This window comes from Pezoporus flaviventris, unplaced genomic scaffold, assembly GCF_033815535.1.
Source record: "Pezoporus flaviventris isolate CSIRO_AGI_PZ_B2104156 unplaced genomic scaffold, CSIRO_AGI_Pfla_v1 ptg000002l, whole genome shotgun sequence".
Taxonomy (NCBI): domain Eukaryota; kingdom Metazoa; phylum Chordata; class Aves; order Psittaciformes; family Psittacidae; genus Pezoporus; species Pezoporus flaviventris.
Genome location: NW_026892550.1, coordinates 84,910,069 through 84,930,538, shown reverse-complemented (window position 1 = coordinate 84,930,538; position 20,470 = coordinate 84,910,069). Strand labels below are relative to the sequence as shown.

Below are 20,470 nucleotides of genomic sequence, written 5' to 3'. Positions count from 1 at the left end.
TAAAACATAATATTTGTTTAAGGCTAAACATTTCATTTCTTTTATAATACAATGTTTGGATATATTCCAGTCCCTCTCTACCTTACATGACTGAACCCAGCTGTTACCTCCCCTTTTCTTTCTTTTTCTCTTTCTTTTTTTCTCTCTTTCTCTCTTTCTTTCTTTTTGTTAAATGTCAGGTCATGATTGTAAGGGATTTTTCACAAGCAACCAAATACCCTCACAGAGTGTTAAATATTTTATGGCAAGCTAAAGGAAATATTGTGTTTCCTGACTACCTATCCTCCTCAAGGTCATTGCCTGTCAAACTGTAAGGAACACAAAAGCACTAAATTTCCAAACTCCTAGTGTTCAAAGAATTTCATTCTTTTGTTTTGTAATAACTATAAACCCAGGGCAGTGGGGGAGAGATGGGGATGAGGAGCATTCCGTAACTGTTTTCAATTTTTAGTAAAGACTCAACAAATTCACTGGGTTTGTAAGCACTGATATAAACCATTAGACTGTCTGTTTATATAGCACCTACCATGCAAAAGACTAACATAAGACTTGGACTGCTGCAGTCACAAAACAAAGCCTAGTGATAGTACTAATGAAAACACTTAAGTCTCTGTTGGATCACAAGACTTCTGGGTCACAGTATCATTAAACCTCTCAAAATGGCATTGCTTGAAATCAGTTTCTCCAGTGATGCTTTCCACCTGCAAGGAATATTACTACAAAAAAAAAAAAAAAAAAAATAATTAAAATTCTAGAGTTCCAGTCTTCAAAAAATATCAAGGCTCTTTTCTACATGTTTTCCATATTTGTTACAGACCTTCAGTACTTTGGAAAACTGCTATGCTCAGACACCTGGACACACTCTCAATCACACATTGTGATAGCAGTGATTAAAATGCCATGCGAATTTATACTTTCCAATAGGCACCGTCCCTTCAGGAGCGCTATTCCCCTCTTACCCAGTCCCCAGCAGTCTGCACTGGAAGGATTTCCTTCTGTTTTGGACTCATGGCAGCCAGTGCTTCAGTAAGCAACTCTCTACTTTTCTCACATACTATTTAGGAGTGTCCAGCGATATTTGTTAGCTCCATTTCAAATCAACACAGACTGGAACTACTTACTGTCACCTTTTCTAAGCCTACTGTCTGTATATCCATAGGTCTCCTAAAGTCTCCTAAAACATTCTGAGAAGGTGACATTAGGAGATACCTATATGCTATTCCACAGACTGGTAGAATCTCACCTCTTCTTACCCTTCAAGCCAAGTATTTGTGCCATAGTCTACTCCTGTATTAACTGCTTTCATACAGCTTCTAACTGGAGTCTGGGAAATATACTGACTGGAAAATAACATGACAGTGTAACCTATGTCACCTTAAAGCACATACAAATATATTTGTACTTTACATATTTGATCTCAAAAAACCCCAAAGATCACACCTTCACCAATATATTTAGCATTCAGAATGCACCATTATATATAAGTATACTGTAGACCTCTGCAAACTGAAATAATGCAAAGCAGGCCAAAGGGCAAGAGGGAAGATGAGTTGTAATACCAAAAATAGTACCACATTTAGCTTCCTGAAAATTCATGGGAGTTTGATGTTACATTTACAGGAAAAGAATATGTATTACAGATCCTAGAAAAGAGCTCTTAAGAGCTAGATCAATGAAAAAAAGTTTCCCACATCCACATGTGATTCAGGATACAGCAAAATGGTACATAAAAAGTGGGAAGAAAAGCAAAATCCCTATCCTTCTGGTTGATTATCAAAAGCTAAGGGGAAGGGCAATTTCAAACTTGATCATAAAAAAGATAAGAAGCCAAAAGAACTATTTTAAAACAAGTATCCTTTGTACCCAAGAAAAAAATCAGGTGCTCACAAGTACTAAGGTCAGGAGAGCTGAGGTAGAGCTATTTGCATGGATCTGCTCCAAATTTCTCTAGCAAATCTCTCACACTCACTCAGCCAGTGACTCTCTTCCCTCTTATTAGTCCCAGAGAGCTTTCCAGAGGAAGTCCATCATTCTGAATCTAAGCCTTCCATAGGTCTGTTTCAATCACTTCTCAGTGGAAAACTTAATTCAGAGTATTTACTATTGTATACTAATCTGTCCAGGATGGGTAAGTCTTAGCTTAATTTACCCAAGTTGAACTTTTCTCAGAACTAAAAAATATGCTCAAGTAAAACAGTACTTTTAACAGTATTCTTAAAAAGCCAGTTACAAGGATATTTCTAATGGCAAAAATCCAAATCTTTCACTGGATGGTGCAATAAAAGAAAACATTCTTTAATTCTGGAAGCTAATTCTGTACATTAAACGTAGTGTCAGCATCAGTTAAATGGATTATTGCAACAATAAAGCTGACTGTAAGTCAGAAGTGTGCACCCACTTCCTAAAACTATGAGAGATGTAAGTCTTAGGGGCAATGCTTACTTCTGTCAGTGTCCTAGAGAAACCTTGCAGCTACAAACAGCTCAATAAGCCAGGAAAAGAGAACACTTATAAACAACACAAAACTGATTTGCTTTTAAGAAAGTCTCAATTTGGTGAAAGCAGCGGCAAAACAAGCCAAAAGTAGTAGAGTTCTCGGTGGAGCAGATGTATCAGGCAAGCAGCTCAAGAGACTTCAAGCTAATTTACTGAGAATAGGAGGAAAAAAGCACCACAGCATTGCAGCTGTATTGCATCACAAAGCAGCTGGATGTTCACAGATTTATTTGCTTCAGACTAAAAAGTTTAACTCTTGGGGGCTCTGGACACAAACATCCCCCAGGTTTTGAAGAGATTAAGGTTTAACAGAAGCATCCCATTCAATCTTACCTGTTTCAGAAGTCATTGTTTATAAATATAATCCAGTACCACTGCCCGAGGAATTGATTTCACAATGGTGATAACCCTATGACAGGCTCACGTATGTCCTATTTACAACACCTCTAAGTTGCCAGACAGGACTTCTCACCAGATGTTCAGTATATGCCGACAGTTTACATGCTGAGTCTTTCACTTACTCTATGTTCCTCCTCTTTGAAGGAAAGCCTGTTTTGAGAGGAAAAACATAACCATGCAAACCAGTCCGCTTAGAGAAATGACTGAAGTCTGTTCACTATTAAAGAGGAAAAACAAAGAAATCTGCTTACGTAACCTACAAACTGCTGGAGAAAGGAGGAGGAGGAGGGACTACTGTAAGTTGTTTTGTCTAATGCCTCTGCTGCTATGAAAGTTTTGTCACTATTGAAATCAAACCAGTATCAAGGTTAAAGGACAAGTTAGTAAATTTCTCTAGTTGGTACTTTGTTCTATTCTGCCTTTGTACTGCACATTGCTCTAAATTTTTCTCACTGCATAATCTCTACTTAAATTTTTGCCTAGAATTAAGTAAATACGTGACACAGGATACCGGAGCAGTTATCAAAAAAGTCTACGTTAAAGAACTGCCATGATAACATTAGCAAATTTGATAAAGATTAAAATTCACTAGAATAATTTAAAATCTATTTTTGAATGGCATAAACTACGTATTGTACTCCAGGGTAGAAACCAGAGCTATTAGAGTGAATTCTGAACTGTGAAAATGCACATTTTTGAGAAGATTAACTGAAAAGAAAAATTACCGCAAGTAACTTTCTTTCACTGTTCACAGCTCTCACACCACGTGATCCCCGGCTCGCATGCTTTCATCCCAGCAGGAGAAAGAAATCCAGCCCTGTCAGTTCGGATAATATGAATCAGAATGTAGCAGCCAGCTTGTCATTCACTGCAGCTGAGGTCATTTTCAACCCCTGCATTGGTCCAAACCACAGCTCCCTACAGCCCTTTCCACCACCGGCCATGCGTGGTCCTCATATTCAAAGCTATGTAGAAGCACAGCACTGCAGAGCTGCTTTGAAGTACAAGTACCAAGGGTTACAGGGAACACACTTGCAAAACAATCCTTTGTTACGAATATCTGTTTTTCACTGAGCAGACAGCCCTCTGGAATAGGGCAGCTAATGACTTCCTTTCTACTACAGATGTTGAACAGAAATGGTATTGCCAAAAACAGTAAAAACAACTATTTTCCTCCAGTTATTTCAACACTTTGCTGTGTTTTTCTTCTTGAGATGAGCAGATGCAAGTTTTACACATATGGATTTGAGATCTAAATGGAACCCATTTTTTAGCCTGTTGACCAAGATTTGCACATGCTATTTTTTTGAGTATTTATTTTTAAACTGCTGGGCTAGGAAGTTGCATTTCCCCATCCTTGATACTCTTAGCGAGTAATCCCAGTCTCCTTAAAGATGCACACAGATTTCATTCACCGAGCTCATCAACACATCATTAAAACAAAAAATAACAGTAGCTGAGTAACAAGACTAAGAACTCCATGTATAGATTATATTTCTATTTTAACTTCATCCCCCCAGAACTCAAAGCTTGCCCCCTGCTTGGGCTTCCACGTGAAGTACATCTACAACAACATCTGTCTCCAGAAAAGGCTTTGCAGAGAAGACAGATTTTCTGTTCAGTTTCTCACATTTGAAACAAACCACTTTCCCCATCAGCCTGATCTGTCCGTCTGCCAGCCTTTCTTCAGCCTGGTGTGTACTCTTCCTAGTCCAGGAAAACCACTAATAATGCCCTTTACACAAATACATGACAAATTTTAAATTCAGATGAGATCAGTAAGTTTTCAATTTTCATAAACACAACACAGTAGGTTGGAAAACTAGGACAAATGGCTACAAAAGCGCACAGGAAGGAATTCTTTCAGATAAGCAGCTACAGAAATGCTAGTTATTGATCATTTTAAGAGAAGAGAAGGGATCACACAAGGAGAAGTAGGGGCTGGACGGGAAATCTAGTCTCCCTTCTGGGGAAATGTATACAGTAACTGTTACGAACTTTCTAACGAGGCATGTGGGAGGGATGACATCTGCACCTACCAGACTCAGCTTTCCATCCACTGCTGCCAGAGGCAGGGCAGAGAATAAGCAAGATGTCAGTTCTGACCAGCCCCAAAAGGTTTGGGGAGGCAACCCCCTGGCTTGCAACAGCCCATGGAGAGTAATGACAGCTCTGCTACCACTCAAGGAGAGAGAGGGGAATTTGCACACATGAAAAACTATGGACTTTATCTCATTTCCAAAGGAACAACACTGAAGCAGGTAAAAAGAGGTCAAAGTCCATCTTTAAAACACATGGTTAATTCCTCCTCCTTTTTAAAAAAAAAAAAAAGATAAAAGATTGTTTTCTCTCTATTTGATTAGCCAGCAGGTAAGTGGATTTGAGAGAGATTAAATCTGCTAAAATGCGGACATCTCATTAACCTATTCCCCTGGCTTCACACGAGTTTCACACTCAACTGTTTATTGTAAGAGCAGAAATATGCAAACTGCACAATGCATGTATAATATATAACTATAACTATATATAACTAGACTATATTGACAAATATTAGTCAAAAACTCATTGACAAGAGGTGCAGCTATGTCTTACCTGTCACCAGCACATGCCTATGGACTTTAAAGAAAAGTTTATTTAAAAATAGACTTAGTTTTAATACATTTCCTAAAAAGCAGATGAAGAGGCATTGATACTAGTTAAATAAAACTTCCATTAGTGAGTAACTAAAATCACACTACTAAGATCAGTAGTTACTGCCATTTAATATGAATAAAATAACTACACATACTAAAACCAGCATGTCTTTAGTCCAGAGACTTGCACAGCAGACTAGTTTTATGAACTTAACTTAAATCAAAATTATTGGGTCACACATGACTTCGTCACTTCCATAATTGAAAGTTTTTTACAGCCATCTCATAATAAATATATAGCACTTGCTTTGTTTTCCACCTCCAAGCACTTTTCAAACTAAGTATCATTCTCTTTCTCTCAGTGCCTCCCATATTTTGCAGATAAGGGGACTTAAATATGTACCTGACTCATTTGAATATTTTTAATGTGATGAAGATGGAGTTAAGAAGGAAGTCATGTGAGTACTATTAGGAAACCTGGAAAGCATTACTAAGTATTACAGAGCTCCATGGGCAGCATGCCACACTGACACACGCCCCCAAAACCAAACTAGCTCATGTGACAATGAATCACAGCCCAGCATTCAGTAGGACTGTCTTTAGCTGGCTCCTCCTTAGTGCAGACTCACTTCAGGCACAAAGTCTTTGAAGAGGTTTACTGGGATGCTGCATAAGGACATGGTATGAAGTTTCTTCAAGCTAGTGAAAGACAATGATTTTTGCCCCATCCAAGGGACCACTAATACTGACTGTTCATGATCAGTAACATATCCCCCTGGCACAGAACGTAGCATAAGCACATCTGTGCTTATAAGTTCAATATATTGGTGCTCCACACTGAAAGTATCCTCCAACATTTTTTTCCCTGTAAAAGATCTTAAGACATCTCAATGAGTCCAAGAGAGACATAAAACCACAACAACTAAAAAGGCACCTTTCACAGGGCTCCCATAAAGTAGGTGTTGTTTACTCGTGCTGCTTTCTACCCCTCTTCCTTCTTTACACCCCAGTAGTTCAAAAGCACAGTAGTTAGGGCCTGAGCAAAAATGAAAGCATCCTTTGTCCTTATCCCAAAGTAGTTTGAGGTGTTATTAAAAGTCTTGCTCAGAAAACCAACAGTGGCGTGCAGAGGGGTTCAGCTTGGCTCACAACAATTCTTAGGGCAATGTGATTAGCTATTGAGACACCACACCCCCTTGTCCCAAAGTGACCCCCACTTGTGTCAAACCTTCTGTGTTCTGCCCTTCTCATGATTCTTGGGAAAGTCTAAAATCAGTAACAAATGATTTTGTGCAGAAGGATGAATGGATAAAAACAGTACCTTTACAAAAATAAAAATCCAAACACACAACTCGCTAAATACTGAAATTTTGAACAGATACTTCCGTAACAATGAAATAAAACCCCAAAATCTGAAAATTCACTTTGGGGTGCAAGCAGGCACACAAAACAAAGGACACCTCTGGAACTGCAGACACGCAAAAATATACAATGGTCTAGGTCAAAATCTGTGAGAAAGCTGCACTGCCCCAGGCACGTGAAACAGGAACTGACCATCTGCACTTCCTACCTGTACCTGTTTGCTCTACCGAAACAATGACTATCCTCTACTCTCTTTTTGAGCGTTGTGCAAGAACTCAAGAAAGGCCTACCATGTGGTTTTCTGTAGCTTAAAGTATTTCCCATACTTAAAAATAATCCAGGAATCTGTGGTTCCCTTTTCAATTAATCTTCTCTGGCAAAGAAAGACTGGCAATTGTTAAAGGATTTTTTGGTTTTAGATGTGGGAAGTGGTCAAAGACTTTGCTTCTATCAACTGGGGTTGATTTGCCAATTCTCCTGTTTAAAAGAATGGCTTAACAGTTCACTCTTTCTTATATCTCCTTTATATACATATAGATCTGAATACATATATATATAAAATTATACATAAAAAATATAAAACTGAGCAAAAGCTTCATGTTATGATTTAGGCAAGAGAAAATTACTATTTATAGTGCTATCTATTCTATTACACTAACAGTTAGCAAACAAATACAAAGAGAAGACCCTCTGATCCTGTAGCTCTGCCTTTTGTGATACCGTCTTCATTGTTTTCTCCTTCCCATGCTTTCCCCCTTGAGGAGGCCGCTTTTTCAGGCCTCCCGCCTCTGCTGCAGCTGCTGCCTCTTCCCCAGTGGCAGTATTACCTCTGACTGTGACATTCCTGCTTGCCACTGCACTCTCTTGCCAGACAGGACATACATCTAAACCAGCAGACCCCGACAGTGCTAGGTCAGGAGTCCAGCTCTGGTGCCCACACCGGTTAAGGACCCTGTTGTAGCTGTTACCACAGAAATCCATACCTTTCTTAAAGGAAGGGTGGAGAAAAAGGGAAAGGAAAAAGCTTGTTACCTACCCTGACAGTGTTGTGCCACCCATCTTTATTCCCCTTCACAGATTAAATGCATCACTTATTTAACACCTTTGCAAGAACATCTTAAGAGCACAGACTCATTTTCCAGTTAATTTATATTTTGGTCAAACACATACAGCACACACACATATACCCCAAAAAAACTCCACAACTGAAGCCAAGACGATCACCACACAGTATTTTCCTTACGTTCAGCAGTACAGCAAAAACCTGAACATATAACTTGAAAATTACTCCTGCTACATTAGAAATCCAAACAGAACAAAGACTCACAAGTGAAATAGGTCAGAGTGCATGACCATGATTTTGCTTTCATATAAGAAACAAGATTGGGCAGTGGTAGATATTAAAAGTTAAGTACAAATTATTCTTGATTTGACTTCATAAACAACATGGAAGATTCACAATAAGCGCCAGGGTGGACTACATGAGTACACCACACGCTCTAGACAAGAGCATGCAAACCATAGTCAGGGGAAAAAAATATAAGACTCAACCAAATAAATAAATGAATTCAAATATCCTGCTTTCTAAAAAGAAGCAGTAGCAAGTTTTTGTGTAACCTACACAAACCTACAGTAACTTACAACAGAAGGCAACAAACACACAGTCCCCACAGCTCCGGCATCAGATTCAGGGATCACCCATGTCAGAAGATGCATTTGTGCAACCGTATTCTACCAGCTACTGGAAAACCTACGTCACCATGAATTTGTTGAGTCTTTTCCTGACTTTGTCCTGTTAGGGCCAATTTAGTCTAGTACTTACAGGATAGTCAGGAAATTGGGACAGTCATTACTAGCCTTTTTCCAGTCCCTCCAGCCTTGTGTATTTCAAGCACCCAGAGAAAAGTGATAAAAAGGAATTCCTCAAATCAATTTATTTCAAAAAAAAGAAAGGCAGCAATATAGACAGTGGTGACAAGTAAGAGAATATAGAAAGTTATTTCAGCTTTTGGTGCCATAAGAGTGCAAGATCAGAGACAGCTATGACTCTGTTTTACGTAATAAAGGTGTGTGGATGGTTAAACACAGCCTTCACAAAGACGACATCAGCACTAATGAAACTATAATTTCCTCTAAATTATTGCTATCCATACCCCAGACCTCATCAGCCAGACAGTAATAGCTTTTCATCATTTATTTTAACACAAAAGCAATCAATAGGCTTTTTCCCACAGTCCTTTTACTGCTATCTATGAACTCTGAAAACCTAGAATCAGAGATGCCAGCTATAAAGCAGACACAGTCAAGTTTCATTTTTGTCTTTCCTATTGAAATAGATTCTACAATGCCACCCAATTTTGCGATAAACCGGATTAAAGTGGTTTCAATGACCTACAAAGAAAATCTTTATCTGTCAAAACATGACAAATAGACTACAGTATCAAAGAACTGTAAGCAGATCACATCGGATTGAGTGGCTTTTCCCTCTCATCATGACTGTGTCCTGTGCATTGTTTTGCACTGAAAATGTGTAGTATCAGATTACAGGAATATCACACTTCTGTTAGTTTTGTGGATCATTCACACAAGCTGAGGACATTCCACAGAAGACACATACGTACACAAAAAACCCCAATTCAGTTACCAACTGAAGTTTTACTCCTGAGTTAAGCAGCAAGCAAAAAAGCATTCTACATTTTTCAGTTTTTCAACAATAAGAAAATTTTGGAATATTCTCAGTCAAACCAGAGAAACACCAGCCAATAACACAAGTAACATCAGCAGTAAGACAAGTCTGGAAGGTCTAAGACAATTGTTCAGAAAGACTGTATTTTACAATCAATAAAATCAGCTTTATAAACACATGCACACATACACAAAATTTGCAAGCAGTAATTATTCTGTTATTGCAGAAACCAGGCCACAGCTTGCAGAACAAGTGGTAAAATATGGTACAATTGGTGGGCAAGATGCTTTAACTACAGCGTTCTAGACTTGTTTTTTAAAAAGAGCACTTACCCAGAATAACAGAACACAAGCAGAGGGGTGCAGCACTGCTGACTTTAGTAAGGGTTATATTAGACATTAGCAGTTGCATTTCAACTCTCAAGTAAAGCTCTAATTCTATTTTATTTTGGCTTATAGCAGCTATCTTTTAAGATTTGCTTGTAGCAGCTTCCACAGTTCAAACTGACTTACATACAGAAATCTTTACAAGCCAAGGGACTAAAACACTTGGAAGTTGCATTATAGTCCTTAAGCAGGTGTCCAAGTCAAAATACTAACATAAGGCTCAAAGCAATGGTATGAACAAGAGCTACTGAAGAGAACAAACATCGGTATTAGTCATGGAAACTACCCTGGCACATAGACCTGCCAGAGAACTATTACAGCTGTAAAGAAAAGTGGCACAGGATCTTTAAAGAAAGGCAGCAGGTAATCTTATATTAGCCTATGAATCATTTCAATATTTCAGGGAGCTTAACAATACTCAATCATGTTGAATGCAAGTAAAATTAGCATCAAATTATTTATTCTAGTTAATAGATCTCAGTCTTAATGTAACTGCTGCAAGCATGATATGGGAAGCCATCAAAGTATTTGGAATTACAGAAAAGACACTTCATGTTTTCATTCATCTTCCTGAGCATCTGTGACCTCCTTAAGAAAGGGAAGAGAAAACAAAACAGAACAAAACTACTTGTGTAGGAAATGGAGCAGGGCTGTAGAAGCAGACAAGAGATGCTGTGACTGCGAAAAGATACTAGGAAGAAAAATTTCAAGTCGTGCCCTGCAGGAATAACTCATTACAGAATCAACTTGTTCTTTCAAGTAATATTACAAACTCTTGAGCTAATTTTCCCTCTACTACTCAAACAACAGCTATCTTTAACACCACTCCAGGGAATACACCACACCACCCATGGTGCTACTCAGTGCCCGCAAAAAAAAAAAACACCTTAACTGCATAAGAGACTGGAATTCAGGTCTTCTGAAGCTTCAATCCCCACTTTACGAGCCTTTGGTTAAAAAGCTTGCATAGTACTTTGTTTCAATCTTAGGTATCAAACTGAAACCAGTTATTCAGAACTATAGCGACAACACTACTTTATTGGGCAGATGAACATAGATATTTTTTTCCTCATCTCCAATAAGTGCTGCTATAAGTGGAAGTGGAACAGACAAATTGAAACACTGTTTAATACCAGGTTTAGTTGCATCTATATGAACTTCATGAAGGTAAAGTGCTTCTGCAATGGTGGGAAAACCACAGTATCAAAGTACAGTCCAAAGGATACACAAGTCAGTAGATGTCTACAGATAGTCAAGGACAAGCATAAAAAAACCTGCAACGAAGCACCCACCAAAGATCAGCAGTTGCAAGGGCACTTATACTAGCCACCTGCCAGGACTAGCAGACTATTCTTTCGTCTGATTCAAAATCTGGCTGCTTTGGGTTCCCTTTCCCCTGAAGCACTGGAGACTGGTTGTGGCTCTTGAGTCCAGGTAAGCATCATGCTACTAGTAGAGTTCGTTTGTCATTTGCCTGCTTAAGTGTCCTGCTAAGAGGAATGACTTCAATGCAATGACTTCAGTCTTTCTTGCTCAGTTTCTGAAGCATAATTTCTGAAGCCACATTTGGTTTTGGTCATTTATTACAGTTAAATGCTTTGTTTAAAGTTTGCTTCTCATAGCCAATAACAATCTGTGATTCGCAGTGTACCAGAAAAGTCTGCTGAACATCTCAATGAGATGAAAGTTACACGGCGGCTTGTGACTGAGGGCTTAGGGATAAAAACCACACAAAACCCCCTCAGTGACCAAATGGCTCCTTCCAGTCCCAAGCTAAACATTTCCAAATATACCCAAGTACTCACTTTGCTCAGATACTCATCAGAAAGTAAACGGTTCCCATATCTCTATCAGTCCAAGTATTTTTTTACTTAAAATGAACAGCTAAGTATTACATATAGTAAGGGCAACTGGATGAACTGGGGAAAAAATACAAAAAAAAACAACCTCAACAACTTAGAAATAACTCCACTTCAAGCTATTCTGTTGCTGGCATACAGTCATCTATCCTTGCCCTGTTCTTCCCCCAGCTGTGAACAAGGATTACCTAGAAGGAGTGTTTTCTGAAATCATTTGCAGAAAAGCTCTGAGTCTTCAGGTTCTTCAACTAGACACCTCAACTCGAAAGGACAAAAGTACTTCAGTACTAATGCAAGCATCTCTGGAAAATGCTTAGAAAACCTGCCACAATTCATAGGTTTGTCATCAATCTACAGATTGCCAGTCTCTCACATTTAATTACTCATAGTCTCACTGCAGCAGTTCAGAATGGTGAATTGCTTCAGAGCAAATTCAACAAATTTGACATTTTCTAAGAGGTAGTACAGCAGTTTCTAGCATCGTGAACAAAAGTGTTAATGCCTGCATTTTATCCCCACCCATACAAAGCATAAAAGACACAAGCAATTTTACATTACTAAGGCCCAGTGAACAGACCAGCAGCAGCAGTGCCTGTGTCAGCAGGTTTATCCTCCCACATCCAGCGCCCCGAGGACTCCATTATTTCATGGATGCTGCAAAGAGAACAGTTTGTAAACAGGCACCCGGACTTTGCGAACAGTTGGCCCTTCAGAGAGAGCTGCAGGCATTAACCTTGAAATAGCCATGCTGCCGCAAGGAGAAAGTACAGAGCCTGGGCTTGCTTGTTTGTTTTAATGTTCAGAATACGTAAGTAAACAGCAGTAAAAAAGTGTATTGAAAATTAATCATATTTAAAAACTCTGCCAAGTAGCAGCCTGAATACAATGTATAAATAAGTCCAAGTCATGTCAAACAGCATTCCACAGTCATGTGTCAAGTGAAAAGCAGAAAGACTTGTCTGTTTGAAGAAAACAATTGTGATCATTTATATGTGAGCTAGCTTCCTATAAATTCATTCACGATTTTACCATTTAATGGCAAGTTTTCTGAAAGCTTAGTATGTACAGACATTATAAACAAGGTTACCATAAGCCTACTCTACATTAGCTTGTATTTCTAGACACTACTTAGTTGGGAGTTCATTCAAAATGTCTTTTTTTGCTAAAACGATGTACCTAAATTGAACTGTATCTCTTAAAAAAACCCCACAAGTCACTACTCAGTATGACCCCTCACCTCTGCTGGCTCCCAAAGCTTGCATTTTTGAATAAATCTCCTTCAAGAGAGCGTGTAGCAGATTACACTGACCCTCATTTGTTTGCATTAAGCATAAGCACCAGAGCCACTTGTAATAATCTACCAAAGATTAAAAAAAAAGTCTGTTAGAAAAATAATCATTGATTTCAAACAGACATCACAGTTCCTCTGTTACATGGAAATGTGATGTCTACATGAAAGGCCAGATGCTCAAATGGATTAAAGAATGACTAGCCTTTAAATCCTGCATCCGTAAATCAACACTGACCTAGTGACCTGAAGTAAAATTTAATAAGGAAAAAAAAAAAGTATTCAACAACCACATATAGATCATTCAAGAAGGAAACTAAAAAAAAATAAAATAGTTTGCTCAAGACTATTTGGACATTTACACAGTGCTCTCCAGCGAATATACTAAGCTGGAGAATGCCAAATGTAAAGTCCCCTATTTATCCTTGAAACTGGCTTAGCAAAGTCACTGGAAAAGCAAGCTTCTCAGGACACCACCAGCTAGCAATCAGGAGAAATCACCTCTGGAAGGAATATACAAGCCATTACCTTTATGTCAATATGATTGTTGCTGTCTGTGAAGACTTGTCAATGGGCCAGTAATTCATGTCCACAGCAACAGCAAATTCTTCAGGTAACATCTGCTTTACTAAAAAGAGACCAGGAAACAGAAACACATTCCATACTAATTACAGAATAACCTTGGCATGGTTGCCCTTCCCTCCAGCAAGGTTCAGCGCAGCATCTGAAAGGTGAAAGTCTAATCTCTTTTTAAGCACAAAAGCCAATCGGCCTCCTGCACTCTTTTTAACAATGCAACTACAGACCTGAAACTTGCACACGTGAACAAGTCCACTGCAGCCCATTAAAACCAAGTTTTGCATGAATCACCCACTCGAATGGCAACACAATACTTAAATTCTGGAGAAAAAAAGGGGTTAAAAAACCCAATCCTTTTAATTACAAGATGATGCATCTTTCATTAAGAGTGCTCAAACAGTTCCACCAATGTGCAAGTCTGAAAGGACTTCGGGCACATATACCAGTCTCCCAAAGCACAAGAAGAGCCCATACACCACAAACAGTTAAAATACTGAAAGAAATAAAAACACCACCTCAACCTCCCCCACACACACTTGTGCTCTGCACCAAGCCTTGGAAAGCGTCTCATAGGTTAAAACTTTATCCTAGTCAAATATGTTGTAATTGTGACTTATTAACTCCATTGGTAACTTTCTTCCCAGACTCCAAAGCACTGGCATTTTCAGTGCATAAAAACAGAGGGCAGGTCTGTGGATTTAAAACTGACAGAGTTTCAATTAAAGGCCTCTAGTAGTGTCCTCCTCTGTACCAAATAAAAATGGCAGTCCTGGCAAGAGGGATGCAGCATAAAAGCTTTATTTGAAAAGGGAAAGCCCATACATGACAAAAAATATCTGCTGAAGTAATATTTTGTCTATTTGGGGTACAAAGAGACCCCTCGTCAAGTGCACACAAACATTCAGTATGCATTTACTATGAAAAACATGTAATACTCCCCCAGCCCCTACAGCACAACAAATAATCTCTTTTATAGGACACAAAAGCCTTACAAGCATGCATTGCTAATTTTATTTTCTCTTCTCAATGAAGTCCTGCCATTAAAAACCAGTCACAATATTTGCACAATATCCTGAAAACTCATGTGAAGTCTCCGTACAATTAAGCTCCATAAGAGAAAGTCCAAAATGTTTGGTCAGTTGGTGAGTTGGAAAGAGGGGCAGAGGGTGGTAAGAAGAGTGGAAAACTGGCTCCTGCATTCCGCCTCCCTTATCACTGCCTTCTCTGAGCAAACTGCAAAAAACACCCTAAACATCCATTGTATCGCCAGCACCGTTTGAACATTTCCCCCTTCTCTCACCCTACATGCCAGTACGAAAAACAAACACATATCACATACAAAAAGAAATCACTCAGACAAAAAGCAATCAGAGTGAAAAGGCATATAAATCAAACAGATTTGGCAGCGAACAGCATTTCAGAAAGACAAGAGATACGAATTGCTCCATTTGTGTCAGCTTGCCCAGTTATTGTTCTGACTTACTACTTTAACGACCCCAAATTAAACTGCTTGAACTGAAACAGACAAACAACGATCTTTAAAACACAATTACACACACACACACACACACATACACACCCTCTGAACAATGAGCATGATTTCAGTGGTGCTACCATCCTTAAATCAAAAAGCCACTGCACCAATTAAAAATTACATGCATACATAATGAATTTAGGACTGACCTTGCAAAAAGCTTACTCCTCTTGGCTAAAAAAACATTAATAGTTTTGGTAAAATCCTTTTATGTGCTTCTCCAGCTAGCTAATTCCAGCCTTCCATTAACGCACTCCATTGCAGATAACTGCCGTCAGCACACGCTCCCCTGCTTTTGCTGGTTCCCAACCCAGCAAGGATAATCACATTCCAGCAGGGAGTGAACAGATGGCAGCCTCCATGGTAACCAGTCCTCCCCAGCTAGTGGTAGCACTGGGAGACTCCCGGGGACTGGGCAACAAGCACTCTTTGTGCTTCAGCCTCGTAAAGCCTCAGTGAAGGGAGAGCCAGCTCCTAGTGCTCACTGGGCATGCCTAGCAGGTGCCTTGCCTTCGCCAGCAGGCAAAACACCTTAACAAAAGCTTGCAACCAGGTTTAACCTTGAAGCTGCCTAGTCCCACGTCACACGGGGGAAAGACGCACGCTAAGATGGAGGTGAAGCTAGTGAGAGTTTTCATTTACTGTTATAACGGGGGGGGGGGGGGGGGAGCCAGAAAAATTAGTTGAGGCTTGTTTTCCCCCTGACAAAATCATTTTCTGAAGGCAGGCTTATTTCACCTGTATGGGTTTAATTTCAGCACGATGGGAACGTTTGCTGCCTGATCTGTACCCCCTAGATCTTGAAATTGCTCCCCTCAAGAACACTGTAATCTCCCAACGCAGCTTCTCTTTAACAACTACATAAAACCTTGGTTTTGGTTTTAGGGCTTCTGCCAGCTTATCTGCTCCACATCTGCTGAGACCAACGCTGATTCAGCAGCAGGCAAAACCACCCTGTCTCTGCTGCATGACCAGGCTGCCAGGGGGGTGTGTCTGGAAAAACCTTTTTTTTTTTTTGCTTCAAAGCTGTGCCTGAAACTACTGCTGTCACTGGGCCAGATCCTGCACAGCCACACACCTACACCAGTGGTGTGCAGCAAAATTCCCACCAGCATTATCTGGAGGGGAAAAGGAAGTGGCTTTTCAAGACCGAGTGATAATGATCTTGTCTGCAAACCAAAAGGAGCTTTGAAATAACACATTAAAGCTTTAAATACTGTCGAGTTAGTTGCACAGGACCAGATCTCATAAATACTTAAGGCTCGAAACACTGGGTATACAAAATCATGCGGCACAGGAGTCCATGGACTAAAGACGCATTCAAACTTTCTCTCCCTCACTCTCAAAACTATGCAGCACTTATGACTAACAGTGTGTCAGAAAATTGTGGGTAATTTTACTTAAAGCTGAGCCAAATTTGGAAGTTCCTACATGCTAGCTTAGGTTTAGTGAATTATTCTTTTGAGAAAGGGAAAATTATTTCCTTTCTCCCTCAATGGCACCTTTGATCTTGTAGCTGGTCCTGCAGGGCAGCATTTGTTCCTGTAAAAGACTGAAAACCCTGTGCTGGAACCCAACGTCACAACAAAGCCTGTCTTTTCATGAGGGTGGCTCCAGGCACAGAGCTCAATAATTTTCTTCCACCCCTCCAAATTTTCAGTTTCCAACATCCTCATTGCATAAGGAAGTTAGTTTTGTTTCACAGCAAGTGCAATGAAGTTGTTCTCAGAATCATCTAGGTTGAAAAAGATCTTCAAGATCATCAAGTCCAACCACTAACCCAGGACTGCCAAGTCCACCACTAGAACATATCACTGAGGGCCTCATCCACACAGTTTTTCAACACTCCCAGGGACAGTGATTCCACCACTTCCCTGGGCAGCCTGTGCCAATGCCTGACTGCAAATTCTTACATAGGTAAGAACTATTAAATTGCCACTATTAAACTGCCAGCACATTAACACTGGAAGCCTCTCAGATTACTGCTGACAGTGCTTGAGTACTCATAAGCCATACGAGAGTCCTCACCATGGGAAGTGTGGCAGCTGAAGAGGATCCAGACTTCGCAGAGCTCACAAGGGTGCTTGTGGGTACCAGTGACAGGCATGGGATTAAACCCAGGTCTGTCAACTTCCTCTCCAGGACTAGCAGATCATTCTGACCCATGCTGCTAATTTCAACCCATTTTCTTCCTCTGAGGAAGCAATTTTGACATCATCAAAAACTTCTTGAGCAATCATGGACATCACAATCATCCACCAGCAACATGGGTAAAATAATGGAAGGAAGGAAGATACCCAATTTCCTACTTAACTTGACAATTGTTAATAATAACAGCTTTTCAGTGTTTAAGCATTATGAAACACACCAATAGCAGTCCTTGGTTTGTCTCCTAAAAGTAAAGACTATAACTCAGAAATTAATTTTAATATAGTAATAGATTGTCTGCCTTGTCAGAAAAAACAACCCAACTGTAGCAATTACAATTCTTGGCAAAAAGAATGACTTCAAAATTACAGGGATTGGAGTTCAGTTACAGTCTTTTTTCTTTCATGAAAGAGACCTCCTACAAAGTAATTTTCTAGATTTATGTAAATTCTAACTTTATATTTAAAAAAAAAATATGTTTACTGAAATATTACAAGCAATTTTGGCATTGGAAAACTTGTTCCAGACACAGATAAAACTCCTTAGACCATCCCACTAGATGTACCCATTATAGGAGGATCGCTAGCAGAATGAAAGGCATTCAGAACCCATTTCATCTTCTTATTTGGAATTTCTTTACTTTTAAAGTCTGATTTTATACAGATACAATGCAAAAATTTTAATAAACTACATGGAGCCGCTATCACACAAAGAAAGGCGCAATGGGATGCACTGCAAATTTTGATGAAGGCAATAGCTAAGTTATATGGAGCAACACTAAAAAACACTCTGTACATCTGACATATTTTATTCAAACTGCTTGAAAGAGAGAGAGCAAAACAGCACATCCAAAATACTGTTGATGAGGAGTGGACAAGAGAAAGAAAACTTAGCCCTCTCCCCTTATTTTCCGGCCCAGTCTGAGCCTATCTGGAGTTTAAGAATAAATTGGTTTTAGATGGAAGATATTAATGGAAAATAAACATCATCTTGACATTCTGAATTGATTCCACTGAAAGGATTGTCTTTTATAATGATGACACCACGTGCTTCAGCTTTTTCCATTCATAGCTCCTCTTTGATAGACCAAGATTTGGTATTTTACTTGAGTCACCGGATACTCAAACTGGGCTTTAGAAATGTGTGGTTTTCATATTGGATATGTTGGGGTTTTTGGTGATGACCACTGAAAATCTGTTCACTCAAGACAAGTTACGTGAGTTTAGAATAAGGCATATTGACAGAAGTTAACCTTCATTCTATGCGTGAAATTTGAACGCTTTATTTATAAAGCCAAACAATTATAACGCATCTAGGCAATCAACATCAGGCCTCACACATAATTGCTTTTGAGCTCGTGCCCATTTCTCATACCTGTTTTTAGAGTTCTACTAAGACAACCTTGTAATTCCTGAAAATTGTACCAACTGTACATTACTGCCAGAGATAAAGCAATACAATAAACCATTGATCTGCTTGCTCTGTTACAGTACCACCTTTGTTTCTAAAAAGAAAGCAACTTTAATATAATATGTATGCTTTGCTTTTAATACCATTTTGTATTGAGGAAGTTCATTTCAAGGGAAACAGGATGTCTGCATTTTGAAGACTGTAAAAAACATTCTGAAAGCAATTGTAAGTGCTGAAATCTGCAAAATTCCAAGATTTTTGTGATAAGCACAGAAGGACTAAAGCTTCCATACTTAAAGATCCCTTTGTATGACAGAGATGGTCTTACAGTCTTACCTCAGACAGTTTTCCTAAATTAAAAAAATACAGTACTTTGCAGAAGGAAAGCAATGAATTAAGCCCTGCAGATAGCAAATGCTTCCTCAGTGGCACCTGAACAGATAAAAAGCAAATGAAGACCTCATGCCTGGTGAGTTGCACTCCCATTACTTCCCAAACATTTTCAGTCCCCACAGTTTTGTGTTAGCACATGTTTCCTCAGCATCACAAGAAACAAGACTATGGAGTTTCTTCTTTCACACAGTGCCCACATAGCCTGGGAGCATGTGCATGCTAGGCGTGGGAGAAGCATCTGTTTTGTTCTCACTCTCACGGCCACTGTTTGATTAAGTGATGTCTATGAGTGAGTGATAAACCTTTCCCTTCCAAACTCTTAATGCTTACAAAAGTGAAATTCACAGCAAGGAGAAGAGCTGTCTCCTCACCAGTTCAATTACATGGACTGTCTCCATCCATTGCAGCAACCATTCTTCCAATATCACAACAGCCGTTTCTGTGGATATTTATTTTTTGCACCATCGCTAAAGGATACTGAAGAAACACAGACAGAGCTCATACTGGACATCTTAGTGATATATTTGGTGCACCAGCCTGAAAGTTATTCTTTCTTGATGGGCAGTTCTCCAGAATAACTTTCAAGTTATGAAATTAAATGCCTTATAGAACTAGAAAAACCAAGACTTCTACTGTTATGTCTCCAAAGAGAGTTATTTTCAGATCAGGAACAGCACCAGTCCAATACACTCAAACACCTACTCCATAAACTGGAATTACTTTAGTTTCCAAATACTTTATGGCACCTCACCCACTGAGCAGCATCAATAGTGCCTCCAAGTTAGTAACGCCTGCAGAAAAGGACATTGTTTTTTCTTTAAAGCAAATGACAAAGTATATCTAGAGCTATTCAGGCACATTGATTAATATAATTTTAAAGCAAATTATGTGAAATGTAATTTCAAAAAACTCCATCCATCCATAGGCCCTACATTAGAACTGCTCTCTCTAGTAAAGAAAAGCCTCTTGGAAATTGCTGACCACAAAGAAACAGATGGTTAAAAGTATTTTTTTGTGAACACAATTATTCTTATGTCAATAGTAAAATGTAGTGTACAGAAGAATTGTTAAGTAAAACAGGGGATAGCACAGGCCACAGGCTTCCCTGAGGTGGGTACAGCAGCTCAGGCCTTGGACATAAGGCATGAGACAGCTCATATTGGTGGTAGCTACCCAGAAGTAAGAGGTCTGGAGCTGCTTTTGCAAGATGTGCATGAACGGAAAGGGAGAGCCTACATCAAAAACATCAAGGGGCTTACGTTCCAACAGCAGACAGTAATGTTTTTCCAACTACGAC

At 39.3% G+C, this 20,470-nt stretch overlaps 1 protein-coding gene across 7 annotated transcripts in view; it reads right to left on the bottom strand.

The window, feature by feature from the left end:
* FGD4 (FYVE, RhoGEF and PH domain containing 4) overlaps positions 1 to 20,470 on the bottom strand; it is a 109,438-nt gene that overhangs the window by 50,077 nt on the left and 38,891 nt on the right. Inside the window, exon 1 of one of the 7 annotated variants that reach the window (XM_061444866.1) lies at positions 15,372 to 15,714. The exons of 4 other annotated variants lie outside the window; for them this stretch is intronic. Coding sequence is in view for 1 of the 3 variants with exons in the window: in XM_061444864.1 (XP_061300848.1) it covers positions 2,830 to 2,845 (16 nt within the window). In the remaining 2 variants the exon portion in view is untranslated. Of the gene's footprint in view, positions 1 to 2,829; positions 3,128 to 13,637; positions 13,765 to 15,371; positions 15,715 to 20,470 lie in introns of those variants that run through there. 2 more of the 7 variants (XM_061444867.1, XM_061444864.1) reach the window with 2 other exon arrangements.